Raw genomic sequence first — 14,869 nt, forward strand, 5'->3', positions numbered from 1 at the left:
ATAGTGTTGATTGCTACACAGGGAAGAGTATGTGTACAGGCCATGGGGTGTCCATGATTTATTAGAAAACTGAGAAATGCTTTTGTAATTATCCCAAGTCTCCAGGGTGCAAATAAAATATCCTTTTATATTGTAACTACTTTCTACAAATTACCATCTCTTTAATGCTACTCCTTTGTTACTGTCTCAGGACAAATTACCATCTCTTGAATACTACACCTTTATTACTGTCTCAGGATCACGTCGCTGCCATGTTCAAGCTACTTCCATTAAAGTTTTGCTTGGATCATGCCACTCGGAGATGTGATCAGCTCCTTTCCTGTACAGGAATATTAACCATGCTTAGGACATATTTGCCAGACCCAATCTCAATAAACCTTTACAGACGGAACTACTACAGATGATCAATGAAGATTTTCATTGTGATAATGTGATGCCGAAAAACTTATAAAGATTATTCCAATTTCCAACCTCAATTAAATCAGGAATTGTGATTTAATGAATGCCTTTCCAGCATCCATACCACTTTTGCTAGTCTTCAAGACATGCTAATGTATGAAAGAAGAGGCACCTATTCTGCTGCTGAATCGTGGAAATTAATGAACTTTTATAACAATAAAACAAAAGTGATTGAAGAAAAACATTGCTGCCAAAATACAAGTGGACATGACAAGAAATCATTGCATTCTGAACTCTGAAGAGCAAAAAATGAAGTATTTTAGCGGCCCTCAATCATCGTCATCGTAGCTTCATTTGTGGAGGATTTCACATCACTTGGTGGTTTAGGGTCATATTTTAATGCCCTTTGGAAATAAAACAAAGGTTCTTTGGGTTTGGGACGATCTGTTTCATTGCTTAGCATGAGCACTACTTCTGGCATGGTTGGTCTATCCAACGGATTGTCCTGTGTACAAAGAAGGCCAACATCTAGGCATCTCACTACTTCTGATGAAGAATATGAGTCTGCCAAAGTTTCATCCATTAAATCCAATGCTCTGCATTCACTCCATAGTTTCCATGCCTAGTATAGTCCTCATATGTCAGAATTAAGTTCAAATAGATCCAAAGAAGATATTAAGATTGATGAGTACATATGAACTCACATGAGCTATTAGGCTTAGCTGTTCGTCACGATAATGGAAGTTGTTATTCTTCTTGCCACTAACTATCTCTAACAGCAAGACTCCAAAGCTATATACATCTGATTTCTCGGAAAATATTCCACCCATTGCATATTCTGGCGACATATAGCCACTACAGTAGAACATGGGAACATGTTAATTATTAGAACTTGAATTCCATTGGCTTTCAGAATTCTCATTTCAGTATCTACATGCTGTATCTAGCACATGTAGTAATGGCATCTATAACTACAAAACTTCCTGGAAATTTAACCATGCAAAATTCATATAACTTGCATTTTATCAATATTTTAGCCCCACAAGAAGCTTTCGAAAATCTGTCAGTATTGAACATATCGCAGAATCAATTAACGGAGGATTTCCAGAGTGTTCTCCATATGAGCAGTGCTAGTGATTCATGAACAATATATCAATGGTCCGTCAAGAATATGATTATGCTGAACCTGGAAACCCTTAAAGTTATGTCACAATTAGACATTCTAATTATAGTTCTAATAATTCTCCTGCACAAGAGAAAATTCCCTCTAGACTAACTAAAAGTAGAACAGCTAGAATTTCAATTGCAGCAAACGTTTTAAAAGTATATGGTCATGAGGAAATAAAGATCAACTGCTAATCCAATTAACTCATGCACTCTTTATATTGACCCACTCATTACAACAACAGTATGCTGATAATGCATAAATCAGTTATATTTAGAAAATAGCATCAGTTGGTAAATGTTAGAAAAAGAAGGATGCTTACAGTGTTCCCACAACCCTATGAGTATCAGCAAGATCTAATGTCCCTTGAAAAATACGTGCCAATCCAAAATCTGATATTTTAGGGTTCATGTTCTCATCCAATAGAATATTACTGGCCTTCAAATCTCTATGTATTACCCTCAGGTATGAATCACGATGGAGATATAGAAGACCTTTAGCAACACCACAAATAATGTTGAAGCGTCTAGACCAATTAAGCTCTGATCTTCTCCTGGGATCTGATCAATACACCCATCAAATTTGTCAGTAGTGCTCTTTCTATTCTCATGCATATTTAGTAGAAGAAGATAGACTATTAGCATATACTTTCCATTCGAGTCATGATAGGCATGTAGATAAAGTTATTTCAGCAAGACTAAGTGACAATGACCACCAAATGAGAGACTGGAACAGAAGGATTAAGGTGGAACCAAGATAAGTTGATCAATGTCTATAGTAAACTTCACAAAACAACTAAACTGTAGTTCAAACTTATGCAATTGGACAGGGTATGTATTCTTGATATGTTGCTCCATGAAATTCAACATGGATCAAGAAAGATTTATCCTCTTTTCCTCTAATATCAGGATTTTGAATTGTTTTGCATAACAGCTAGCTTGAGATCAGTGCCTAGGGCTTCCTACAAGAGTCAAGTTCACAAACAGTTAGCAGGATGTAATTTAAGAACCTACAAAAGGCAGCTCAAACCTTCATTTCTTCTAAAACTCTAGTGTACACCAGTTCATTTGATAAATTAAAAAGATTATCAATCTAAAATTTGTAGACAAAAGAGGTCAAAATAAAAGAGTAGTGTCATGGAGTATGGCTTGTGAAACCAACCAAAGAGAAAGATATCCAGGCTCTTGTTTGGCATGAATTCATAAATTAGTAACTTCTCTTCCTCGTATATGCAGCAACCAAAGAGCCTAACTAGATTTCTGTGCTGGAGTTTTGAGATCAAAATCATCTCATTCATGAACTCTTCTGCACCTTGTCCTGAGTTACTAGAGAGCCTTTTAACTGCTATCTCCTTCCCATCATGTAGTTTACCCTGAAAATAAATAGTCAAAATTTAAATTTGTCAATGCATTTTTTAGAGTAGAATTTTCTTTTGCAAATGATAAACTTAACCAACCTTATAAACAGGACCGAATCCTCCTTGCCCAAGTTTGTTTGACATGCTGAAGTTATTTGTCACAGCTGATATGTAATCAAAGTCAAAAATAGCATGTTCAGATGGATCATGCGGTTTTTCACTTTGAAGAGCGTTCCTTGTTTCTATCATGTCAATGTTTTCTGTGGCATCCATAATGTTTCCTGCTTTTTGAGTTTTAAGCATCAGATTTAAATGCAGTCCCGAAAATGAAATGGAAAGACATAGAGCATATACTTCAAACCTACTCCTTTACCAGTAGGGATATCAAAAAATCAAGTAACTTGATACAAGTACTGATGTGGAGATGAAAAATACATATGGTCTAAGTGAGTCCACGTTTTCCATATCTGTGTCAGTTTGTTTAGCATAAGCCAATTTGAATGCTCAAAATAAAGAATTTAGTTCTCATCTTATAATGAAAAAAAAAAGGAAAAAAAACATAAATAAGAAACAATTACCCCAATATATCTATCAGTAAGATTGATAGAGTTAAAGCAATTAGAAAGCACACACTCATATATCTTTTTCCCCTTTTTTTAATTGGCAGACTTATTTTTTTATTAACCAAAAAGTGTTAGAATTGTTTGATCAGCCAGTGCCAGTGGCATTTCCATCAAAATCGTCTCTGGAAGACAATTATATTCAACCAAATCAAATCAATACACACTCTCCAACATTCAAGTGTGTATAATTTTCAATGAGAGAAGCCTATACCTAAAATCCTCACTTACCCCATCAGCAGCTAAAGTAGCTAGTCTTCCTCTATTTAGGTCTATTTCTAGTATCTTCACTACATAAGCTCGTATAATGCTTCTTATAATTCTTTTGATCTCTTTGCATTTTTTTTTTTTTCGGTCCTAGTCGAATCCTAAAGTGCCTTGGTGTCCTTACCAATGTGCCAGTGAAACCAATAAGAGATAGTAAGTGCAGTGAAACACATATACCGCTCTAACAAGAAACAGAATGGGAGCTTATTTACTTACCCTTTTTGTTAGTTGTCCACCTGTACCAAGCGAAAAATACGGCAGCTAATATGAAACTTGTACTGATTACTGCGAGACTGATGATGATGTTCTTGGTTTGTTGTCCCCCAGCTGAATCATAAAATTAACATGATATCTAAATAGTGTACCAAACTAAAAACAAACAATGTTGTCTGACAAAAAAAAAAAAAAGAAAAAAAAGAAAAGGACAATACTAGGGAAAAGGCCCCATGCTTACCTAGTTCTGAATGTGCAAGGCGAAGAAAAAGATCTTCCCCACCGAAGGAAAACTCCTGAATATCAATAAGGTCTTTTGACCACACCAAACACCCTATGCCACTAACAAATGCATAAGCTAGGCATGAACAATTACTCCGGCACCATGCATAGCAGTCGTCAGCTATATAAGACTGCATATATTCATAAAAATCAGGAAGTTTTAACATGCTCTTCTTCCAAAACCCATCCTTTTTTCCTCCAGTTGAAGCAGAGCTACTAGTGTTTTTCTCACAAAGTAATTCTGTTTGCCTGATGCACCCTCCTGTCCAGTTTCCTTTAATCCACTCCTCATGTGATTTTGGTATAAACCCTTTCAAGCAATTACAAATCGGAGATTGAGATGTTTTGCATACTGCAAAATTTCCACACACCCCATATCCATCACATGAACCGTTTGGTGCCTCCCAAGTAGCATACCAATCTGTGTCTTTCATCTTGTGTAAAATCTTTAGAACTCCTTCTGATGAGATGAACATATTTGAGGTTAAAGAGGTGTCGTAGGAATTAAAACTGTAACTAATTGTTCCCTCCTCTACATCTTCATTGATTTTAAATCCACTTCGATATGATGAATCCATTGTAGGTATTCCAGTAAACTTCACCTTATCCCATGGCCCACTTCTCCAATGAGGAGTTGATCCATTAATCCAAATGAAAGCTTCAGGCGGTGTCTTCGGTGCAAGTCCAACTATGAAGTTGCCAAGTGATGGATCAGTTTCACTTTTCCAGGAAGTTAGCACAGATCTCTGATCAGTTTTAATATTAATACGCAGTTCCGATTTGGGTAATAATATATCACCAGGATGATCAAAGCTCCGCCATAAATTTTTCCCTGAACTATTGTCCTTAAGAATGAAGTTTCCATCGTCTAAAAGCATCGCAACTGAACGATTTGATGTTACACTAACATCAGTCGACCAGAAAGACTTCTTCTTTCCATCCACAAGATTTAGATTTCCATTGCTGTCAATTGTTAGACTTGCAGAAGAGTCTGTGGCTGCAAGGGGATTCTTTCTGTTGGCAACCCATACAACTTTTCGTGGTGAAATTTGCTTGTACCAGATGCCCACATATTGGTTTCCAGAATTATTAGGACTGAAGAATCCTAACTCAAAAGTTTGGCTTGGGGAGACCAGAGTTTGTCTTTGAAATAATACATGGGATGAAGTTATGTTATAAATTGCATGGCAACGATGTGGTTGAAGCAAGTAGAACAATAGATATACAGACAAATGCAGCACAATGCGATATGTATATTTTGCACCCATTGGCCAAGAATGTATTCAAACCAGAATAAGCACCCTTTTGATTATATTTTATACAATTCTTTTGACATTTGCAGACTAATTTCCTAATTGTAGCATGAAGCATAGAAGTTGACAAGCATACCAGATAGAAATGAATATGGAAGAAAAATTCAAAAGGCTGCCATACGATGGCTTCACAGAAGCTCATGTGGTTTGCATTAAGTCTACTTCACGTGGTAGACCAAAGCATAGCCGTCAATGGTTTCAATTTCCTATAATGTTTATTCAATTTATCTTATGGTTGGTGTTCTGACACCTGCTTGGCTTCTTCAACATGATAGTCAAGGCTTAGAAAAGTTTGAAAATGTAATGCCTACAGTGTAGCTTCCGTGAAATTATAATTACTAAGTATTTCAATTTGACCCACCCACCAAACCTGGGCAACTGCAGCCAAGCAAAAAGAGAGATAAAGAGACAAGTGGATATGAGGCATCCTCATATCCTCTATCGTGGAGATGAGGCATCCTCATATCCTCCATCGTGGAGTCCCCTAAAGTTGACATGACATACAGTCAATTTCTTATGTCATATTATTGCGCTTAGCTATTTAATAAAAGATTGAAAGGTCGAAAAGTAAGAATTTTTTTTTATTATTTTTTTTATTTTTTAAAGAACCAGCACAAAATAAATTTGACTCACTATCCCATCACTATCATTATATTAATATACTAGATTTTTGAAGTAAACCCATATCCCGACATACAGAAATTTCTATAAATCCCATAATTGCCTCAGTGATTTGTAATTTTGTAAATTTTCATTTAGAATACTCCATGACTAATTTATACAATATAACCTCAACTCCTCTCTACCAAAACCAAAAAAAAAAAAAGCAGTTGAACTTGTTTGATACCCATGCTCTAATCAATTAAATGTTGTTCAGGTATGCAAAAAGATGAAAAAAAATGGTAGACTTACAGCACATAGAACGAAACCAACAGGCACAAAGGCATTATTGCAGGTGAAAGAAAGTATGATGGGCACTTTACCATGGTCCACCAGTGTAAGCGCCTGTATTTGTAACATCGGAATCCATTAAAAATGACACTATAAGCAATGTAGGGACCATTCATGAAAGCCATCGTCAATTCTGAGGGGAGAGCACTAGGGTCGGGTGGAGGGACGGAACTACTTTTCACACCAGGGGATCATGGCTCCCAAGCCTTTCCCTTTATTAGTATTTTTAAATATATATTATATTATTTATTTATATTATATCAAATTCGTTTCAAAATTAAACGTTTAAAACTAATTAAGTTTGCAAATTGTATTTATTCTTTATAAATCTAATAATTATTTTTTTGTTTGAAAAGCAATCTAATAAGTAACTTTGGTATCATTTAGTAACATGGTTAATTTTTATTTCTTATTTTTTATTTTGTAATCTTTGTGTTGTTTTTGTTTTTATCAAGTATTAGATAATGATAATTATTATAATTTGTTAGATATTTTAAACAATTAAAATTTTAAAGAAAAAAATAAAAAAATAAATACAAAAATTAAAATTAAAAAACCAACATAATTTGAAGTTGTGTTCTTTATTTTATTTTATTTTTATTTCTTTAAAAATTATAGCTAATCTAGATATCTAATAAACTCTAATTACAATTAATACACACTTAACATAAGCAAATTACATTTAATTAAGTAAAAAAAAATTAAAACTAAAAATAAATCATGTTACAAAACTACACATAGGTGTCTTTTGTTAATGTGTTTAGTTTTTATTTTTCATTTTTTTTTTTATAAATTATATGTAGTTTACTTACTTTAGTGGTTTGTTAGTATTATTTAGTGGTAGTTAGAATTTCTTAGACATATAATTATTTACACATGTTAATGAAAAAAAAAAAATTTTAAATTATATTTCATTTTCTGTTTATAATTTTTTTTATTCTTACATTTGTACTTAATAGAAATGTATAACTATTATCAAAGAACATTAACAAACCATTCAAGCATGCAAAGTACACACATTTAAAAAAAAAAAAAAAGATAAAAACAAAAAGTAAAAAATGAACACATTAACAATTTATCAATTTATAATTTTTTTGTATTACCATTTTAACCTAATCTAGTTAATTTAAACTTCTCATATATCGAAACAAAAATTGCATCTTATTGTCATAAAAAAAAAATAAAAAAAAATTGAAATTTTTTTCTTCCGACATAAAGCACGAATATAGAAACACTAAAGGTGATTTCACCAAGTAAGTTTATTATTATTATTATTATTATTTTGTTAATATATCATTCATAAGCCTAAGCCGGATGTGTGTTTTGTTTTAGACTTCAAAATCTATAGAAAAGTAATGAATAAATCAATCTTGTTATTTTCACAATGACAGATATTAGAATAATTAATATTTTTAGATGTAGATATACTGTTAAAAAAAAATCAGATTTGATTCAATTATAGATTATTTTTTACATTTGAAAGAGCATGGAGTCTATTTTGATTTATGAATATATATATATATATATATTAATGATTTTGGTGAATGTAGATTTTTCAATGATTGATTTGGAATAATGTAGTTATTCATGCAGAAGTTTTTATAGATCCATATCCAGATATACACCATAATTGCCTCAGTGCTTTGTTATTTTAAAATTTTTCATTGTGCATACAATATAACCTCAACTCCCCTCTATACAAAGAAAAGAATTTTTAAAAAAAAATCTAGTGTTCAAGTCAGTTTAAAAGATTGAAAATATATAGAGACTTATAGAACATAGAACGAAACCAAAAGGTACAAGAAACAATCTGCATTCTAAAATAAATAAAGCACCGAAACATCCGGAAACATGAAGTTTTCCCCAGTCCAGTCTTCTCCTGTAAGCGTGTTTCACAGAGAAATGGACAACTAGCAGAGCAATCTGAAAGTCTTGCAACAGGCCCTAAGGACACTCACACTGAAACCCAACATAGATAATGAAGAGTCCTTTTCAGAAAGAACGTTAGTAGGAAGAATCCTCACTGTGAGAAGATTCAGAAGATTCAAACTTGCAGAAACCATTCCCAAAATCTGGAGAGTAAAAACCAAGGTTAAAGTCGCGAAGATTGACGAAAGCACCTTCACTTTCCTCTTCCGCTCCATGGAGGAAAAGGACCAAATCTTCAGGAACAGACCTTGGTCCATCGACGGAGCCCATCTCATTCTAAAAGAGTGGCCACCAAACAAATCCATCAAGGAAATCTCTTTTGACACAACAGCTTTCTCAATCCAGATACACGGGCTACCCCCCTTATACATGAATGAACACACAGCAGCACAAATCGGAAACCAATTGGGAGGTGTTCACAAGGAATCCTTGACAAAGAAATGTGTGGTGGGCCAACGATTCCTCAAAATCAGAGTTGATATTTCCACCCTCAACCCCCTTCCACCGGGCTTCTTTCAAGACAGAGAAGATGGAACCGAAAGATGGATCCAATTTAAGTTTGAGAAGTTGTCTGATTTCTGCTACAAATGCGGAAAACTGGACCATGTCACTGGAATCTGCAGATATGAAAACCCAGCAACCATTACCTCAGCAAACGGAATAACGGCCAAGCTGTATGGACCGTGGATCAGGGCGGAGCACGGAGGCAACCTTCTCTTCATTAACCTACCGGAGGAAGAAGCAATTCAAACCCATCATAGGAAGAAGCTACAGGAATTTGATAGACTGTTAGAAAAGCAACTCACCAAATGTCAGATTAGGGCCAGACAAAAGCAGGTGGTGCTGCTCGAGGAGGGCAACAAAAGCACGCCTATGGCAAACCTACAATCAGCCTTGGATACTTGTACTGAACTAGATTCTCTAAAAAAGACAATGGATTCAAATTGTGAAGGAAATTTGAAAGATTTTTACGCAGCCATGCTTCACCAAGCCAGAATTTCCAATTTTGATCCTCAAATTCTAGGTGAGTGGGCCTCTGTACTTTTAAATAATATAACTTTTTTTAATAACCAGGAAAGAAGCAAACCAATTGGGCCTATACCAGAACCGGGCCATATTTCTGGGCCAAGTGGTTCAAAAATTGCAAGAAAGGAAATCCCACCCACTCTCCTAAAAAGGGCAGCCCAAGCTCTCTCAGAACACCCTTTCAGAAAAAGCCCAAGAGTAATAGAGGAGTTGGAAGACCTTGAACCCATATCCTTCGAGAGCTTTCAAGGGAGTGCAGGAACACAAGAGGAAAGACCCCAGGAACCCAGAGAGGAATCCCCAAATACGCCAAGCACCCAGATCACAACCGCTATTTTTGAAGAAATTTCCTTCAGTCAAGGATCTTATGAAGCAAATTCAGGAAGGTCAAGAAAGTGGAAGAAGGATGCTAGAAGATCCAATATCCAGGCAAGAACACCATCTAGAAGGATCGAGAGAGGACAAACATCAACAAATCACCAGGATTTTCATTCGACCGAGGAGGCGGGCCGTTTCATGCCCCCCCCCCCCCCCCCTCGCCAATAAAGGTCATTTCTTGGAATTGTAGGGGCATAGGAGGAAAAGATACAGCCAGAGCCCTCCGTAGCCTGATCAAAAGACACGACCCTCATTGCCTTTATCTCATGGAGACTAAAGCAAACAAGGACAAAATGACAAAAGTTTGCAAAACTCTCAGCTTCAACAATTTCGAAATAGTTGAAGCGAAAGGGCGAGCTGGAGGATTAGCCTTTATGTGGAAGGATGAATGTAAGTTTGAGCTGAGTTGGAGTTCTGAACGAGTGATTTGTGGAACAGTCAAAGACCTAGAGGAAAAACAGAGATGGTGCTTTCTTGGAGTATACGGAACTCCCTATAGAAAAGAAAAAGCGGAATTTTGGGAACTTCTTGAAGAAACAATTCTCAACTGCAAGCTGCCTTGGCTCATCTTAGGAGACCTGAACGAAATCCTGGATGACACAGAAAAGGTTGGAGGCAAAGGTTTTCAAAGAAATCACTCCTATTTGAACACTTTTGTACAGAATGTGGGAGCAATCGATCTCGGATTTTCGGGGAAAAAATTCACGTGGGAAAACAAACAGGAAGGACGATCTTACATAAAAGAGAGACTTGACAGGGGCTTGGCCAATCAAGATTGGCTTTCCCTTTTTAGTGAAACCAAAATCATTCATTTGGCTTTAGAACAGTCGGATCACTCCCCTCTCCTTTTATATTCTCACGAGAATGAGAAGAGGAGAGACCGCCCCTTCAGATTTTTGAAAGCATGGACAGATGACATTTCTAATGGTGAGATAATTAAAAGGCTTGGAACGAAGAAACAAGAAATGGAATGGAGGCTCACAAGCTGCTCAGAAGGCTCCACAACGCAGAAATAGCTCTGAAACGATGGAATAAATCCCACTTTGGCTTTGTGCAAGAAAGTATAAAGAGGCTGGAAAAAGAACTGGAAAAGATTCAGTATGGAAGAGAGGAAGAAAGAGCAAAGCAAACTGTCGTGGAGAATGAATTAAGAATACAACGAACCAGGCTGGAAAGCATCTGGAAACAGAAATCTAGGGAAACATGGCTTTTTGAAGGAGATCGTAATATCAAATTTTTCCATACGTCCACCCTTGTTAAAAGAAGAAGGAACAAAATAGACTGCATAAGGAAAGGAGAGATATGGATCCATAACAGGGAACAAATCAGCAAATATTTCAAGGAAGGATATACTGAACTCTTCACTTCTTCAAACCCAGCCTTTGTGGCAGAGCTGGATGATATGGGAGTCAGCTATATCACGGAGGAGGAAAACAGTAGACTCATGGCAATCCCCTTGGAGGAAGAAATCAGGAAGACAGTTTGGGAGCTACACCTTCTAAAGACCCCCGGACCTGATGGCTTTTTGGGTATTTTTTACAAATCCTACTGGAGTATTGTAAAGACTCAACTCATAGATATGATGCAGGAAAGTTTTAGAACCAAGAATATCACAAGGGGAGTGAACAAGACAATGCTGGTCCTCATTCCCAAGACAAAGAATGCTTCTAATCTCAACCAGTTCCAGCCTATCAGCCTCTGCAACTTCTGCTACAAGATAGTAGCTAAAATCCTTACAGCTAGATTGAGACCCCTGATGTCCAAAATCATTTGCCCTCACCAAGGAGCTTTCCTTGAAGGTAGATGGATAGCGGAGAATACGGTAGTCGGTCAAGAGGTTGCCCAGAAAGTTCGGAAACACAAAGGGAAGAATGGATTGATGCTTGTTAAGATTGACATGAAGAAGGCCTATGATAGGCTGGAGTGGCAGTTCATCACCAAGGTTCTAAAGTTATGGGGTTTTTCTGAGGACTTCAGGAGAATGATTTTCAGCTGCATCAGCTCGGTGGAATTCGATCTCCTAATCAATGGAAGTAAAATGGATACGGTTAACCCGGAAAGAGGAATCCGCCAAGGAGACCCCCTATCCCCGTTTTTGTTCATCCTATGGTCAGAGATCTTCACGAGGTTAATGGAGAAAAATTCAAACATCTAAGGGATCAAGATTTGCAAGGAAGCACCTGCAATTTCTCACCTCCTCTATGCAGACGATATTCTGGTGGCTTGTCGAGCAAATGACCAAAATGTTAAGGGCGTCCAAGAAGTTTTAAGGCTTTACAGTAGGTGGTCAGGACAAGAGCCAAATTCAGAAAAATCTCAGATTCTCTTCTCAAGAAACATTCCAGCAAGAACCAAGGCTTTGATCAAAGAAAAACTAGGTTTCAAGGACCTAAAAGTTGGCTCTATGTACCTCGGAAACTCTCTCTTGCTAGGAAAAAATAGAAGTAAGGAATTTTCGAAGCTCAAGGAAAAACTGCAAAACACGTTGGAAGGATGGAAGAGTAAAGTTCTCTCAAAAGCTGGAAAGGCTACATTGATCAAGTCTGTGGCACAAGTAGGCCCTGTCTACACAATGTCAACTTTCAAAATCCCAAATTCTCTATGCAATGAGATGGACACATCTATCAGAAGATTCTGGTGAGGGGCAAAGGAGGGCAGCAAACACTACCTAGCTCTAAAAAGCTGGAACCTTCTATGCCAACCAAAAGCCCTTGGAGGCCTGGGGTTCAGGAAGTTCAAAGATTTCAACTTAGCTCTCTTGCCTAAACTTGGTTGGAAACTAGCCAAGGGTGAGGATAGCCTTTGGACACAAATCATCCGAGCTAAGTATCTAAGAAACAAACCTTTCTTCGGTTGCAAATTCAAAGCAGGAAATTCTTACGTTTGGAAGAGCCTTTTAAGTTCGAAAGAGATAGTTCGAAAGGGATCCTGTTTCAAAATAGGAAACGGATGGGGCACCAACCCTTGGAAGGACCCGTGGGTCCCAGATATCAGAGACAAAACTCCCAAGCTCATTCAGGGAGCGGATGAAAGTCAAGTGCAGAGAGTTGCGAAGTTGCTGAACCCACACACTCTCTCATGGGACGAAACGAAGCTACAAGCGATGTGTGACCAAGAATCCATTGAGGCCATCAAAAATGTAAAGTGCCATGGACCAAACGTTGAGGACAAACTGTTCTGGACTGGTACAAACAATGAAGTTTTTTCCGTGAAAAGCTGTTATCGAATTCTATCAAGCAACGGGGAAACTGGCGATAAACTTTGGAAGGAGATTTGGGCCTCCAAACTCCACGAGAGGCTCAAGATGTTTCTTTGGAGGATGGCAGCCGAGGTTCTGCCTTTCAAGGGCCTTTTATTTGAAAGAACAGGCAAAGGGGACCCGAGATGCTCCTTATGCGATTTCATTTTTGAATCCCCGACCCACCTATTTACCAAGTGTCCAGCGGCTAGAGCAGTAGCCTTCGGAAGCAAATGGGGCCTTAGGATAGACTCTGTAGCTGCCAATAGCGCTCAAGAAATAGTTTTGTGGTGTTTAAATCCATCCTCCCAATTACATTCAAAGTTTGGAGGTAAAGAGTTTACTACTCTGCTCTTGACCACCTTTCTGTATGTAGTCTGGGAGATGAGAAATGACAGAATTTTTGAAAACACTGGCACTTTGATCATGGTTACGAAAAGATGGGAATCTCTAGTTGAAGAATACAGTCAAGTGGTGCTAAATAGACACATCCCTACTCCTTCTCCCAAAGAGGTCAGCTGGATCCCCCCCCCCCCCCAAAAAAAAGGCAAAATCAGCATAAACACAGATGCCGCATGTAGTCCAGGTAAAACTGGTTTAGCTTTTATAGCAAGGGATGACAAAGGTAAAGTCCTTCTGCTAGCTGCTAAACCAGCTACACCAATGGAAAGTGAACTCGCCGAAATAAAGGCCATCGAGTGGGCAATGGCCACAGCTGAGGAATCCAACTGGAAAGACATAGAATGGCTGAGTGACGCCCGTTCAGTGGTCAACCAGCTGCTTGACAGGGATGAGCCGTGTGCGTGGAGCTCTTGGGAGATCATCACGTCCATTAAGAAGACAATGAAAAACCACAGATGGAGAATTTCTTGGACTCCAAGACAAGCAAACAAGTGTGCTGATCTAGCAGCTAAAGAAGCAATGAAAAATAAGTTAGCCATTTTTTGTTCGAGCTCTAATATGTTTAATTGTCCAGATACTATCCAAGAGCAAATCCTTTTGGAGGAGATCTCTTTTTGTACCTTGGGGTAACTAGGTTTCTTGTACCCGTGCCCCCCTCTTTTGTGCTTAATGTAATACTATTTACCAAAAAAAAAAAAAAAAACAAAAGGTACAAGAGGCATTGTACAAGACAAAAATTCCACCAACTTCCAAACCGTTCCTAAGACCCTAGAGAATAGAAGGAAGTCAGGTCGAAGCTGGGGCACCAATGTGGTGCTAGGCCAAGAATACTCTGATGTTCAAGTGAGTCCGTTAGTCTTTATCCAAAAGTCGATTTAGGGTTTCAAACAAGAGTTGTTCATGCCTTGTTTGGAGGCATTAGATTGATTAAAGATCTACTTGTCTTGCAACTTGGGACTAGAAATGTGTTAGGGTCAATATGGCAGCACTAACTCTCATGTTGCCCTAGCCACATATCGAACAAAACAAGCTGATGCCAGTTGGCCTTGTCTGGACAACACATTTAGGGGCTACGTTCTCTCTTTAGGCACGCATTTATTTTTGAGGACGTGCTTTATTCATGAGTGTACATTCTTGGCCCCTTGTTCGCCAATTCATATGGGCTTTTTTCATAAGTGAAGCCCATTAATGCCCTTTAGATTTGGGCTTCTACCATTAGGCTAGGTTCCATCAGTATCTTGGGCCTTCTGAGAATTCGGTTAAAGTCCTCTAAGGCATTGTTGCTCGTTGAAAGCTTTTGCTGAGCAAAAAAAGTCCAAGAAAATAAAG

At 37.6% G+C, this 14,869-nt stretch overlaps 1 protein-coding gene across 1 annotated transcript; it reads right to left on the reverse strand.

The window, feature by feature from the left end:
• Positions 1-445: 445 nt before the first annotated feature.
• Positions 446-5,936, reverse strand: LOC107421716 (G-type lectin S-receptor-like serine/threonine-protein kinase At1g61500). The gene is made up of 7 exons (XM_016031014.4): positions 4,263-5,936; positions 4,025-4,135; positions 3,021-3,202; positions 2,726-2,936; positions 1,887-2,124; positions 1,104-1,254; positions 446-1,021 (listed from the first exon to the last, which is right to left on the reverse strand). Exons 1-7 carry the CDS (start codon positions 5,569-5,571, stop codon positions 719-721), a joined length of 2,505 nt encoding a protein of 834 aa, XP_015886500.3. The 5' UTR covers positions 5,572-5,936; the 3' UTR covers positions 446-718.
• Positions 5,937-14,869: the final 8,933 nt, after the last annotated feature.

The sequence above is a fragment of the Ziziphus jujuba genome, chromosome 1 (assembly GCF_031755915.1).
Source record: "Ziziphus jujuba cultivar Dongzao chromosome 1, ASM3175591v1".
Lineage (NCBI taxonomy): Eukaryota > Viridiplantae > Streptophyta > Magnoliopsida > Rosales > Rhamnaceae > Ziziphus > Ziziphus jujuba.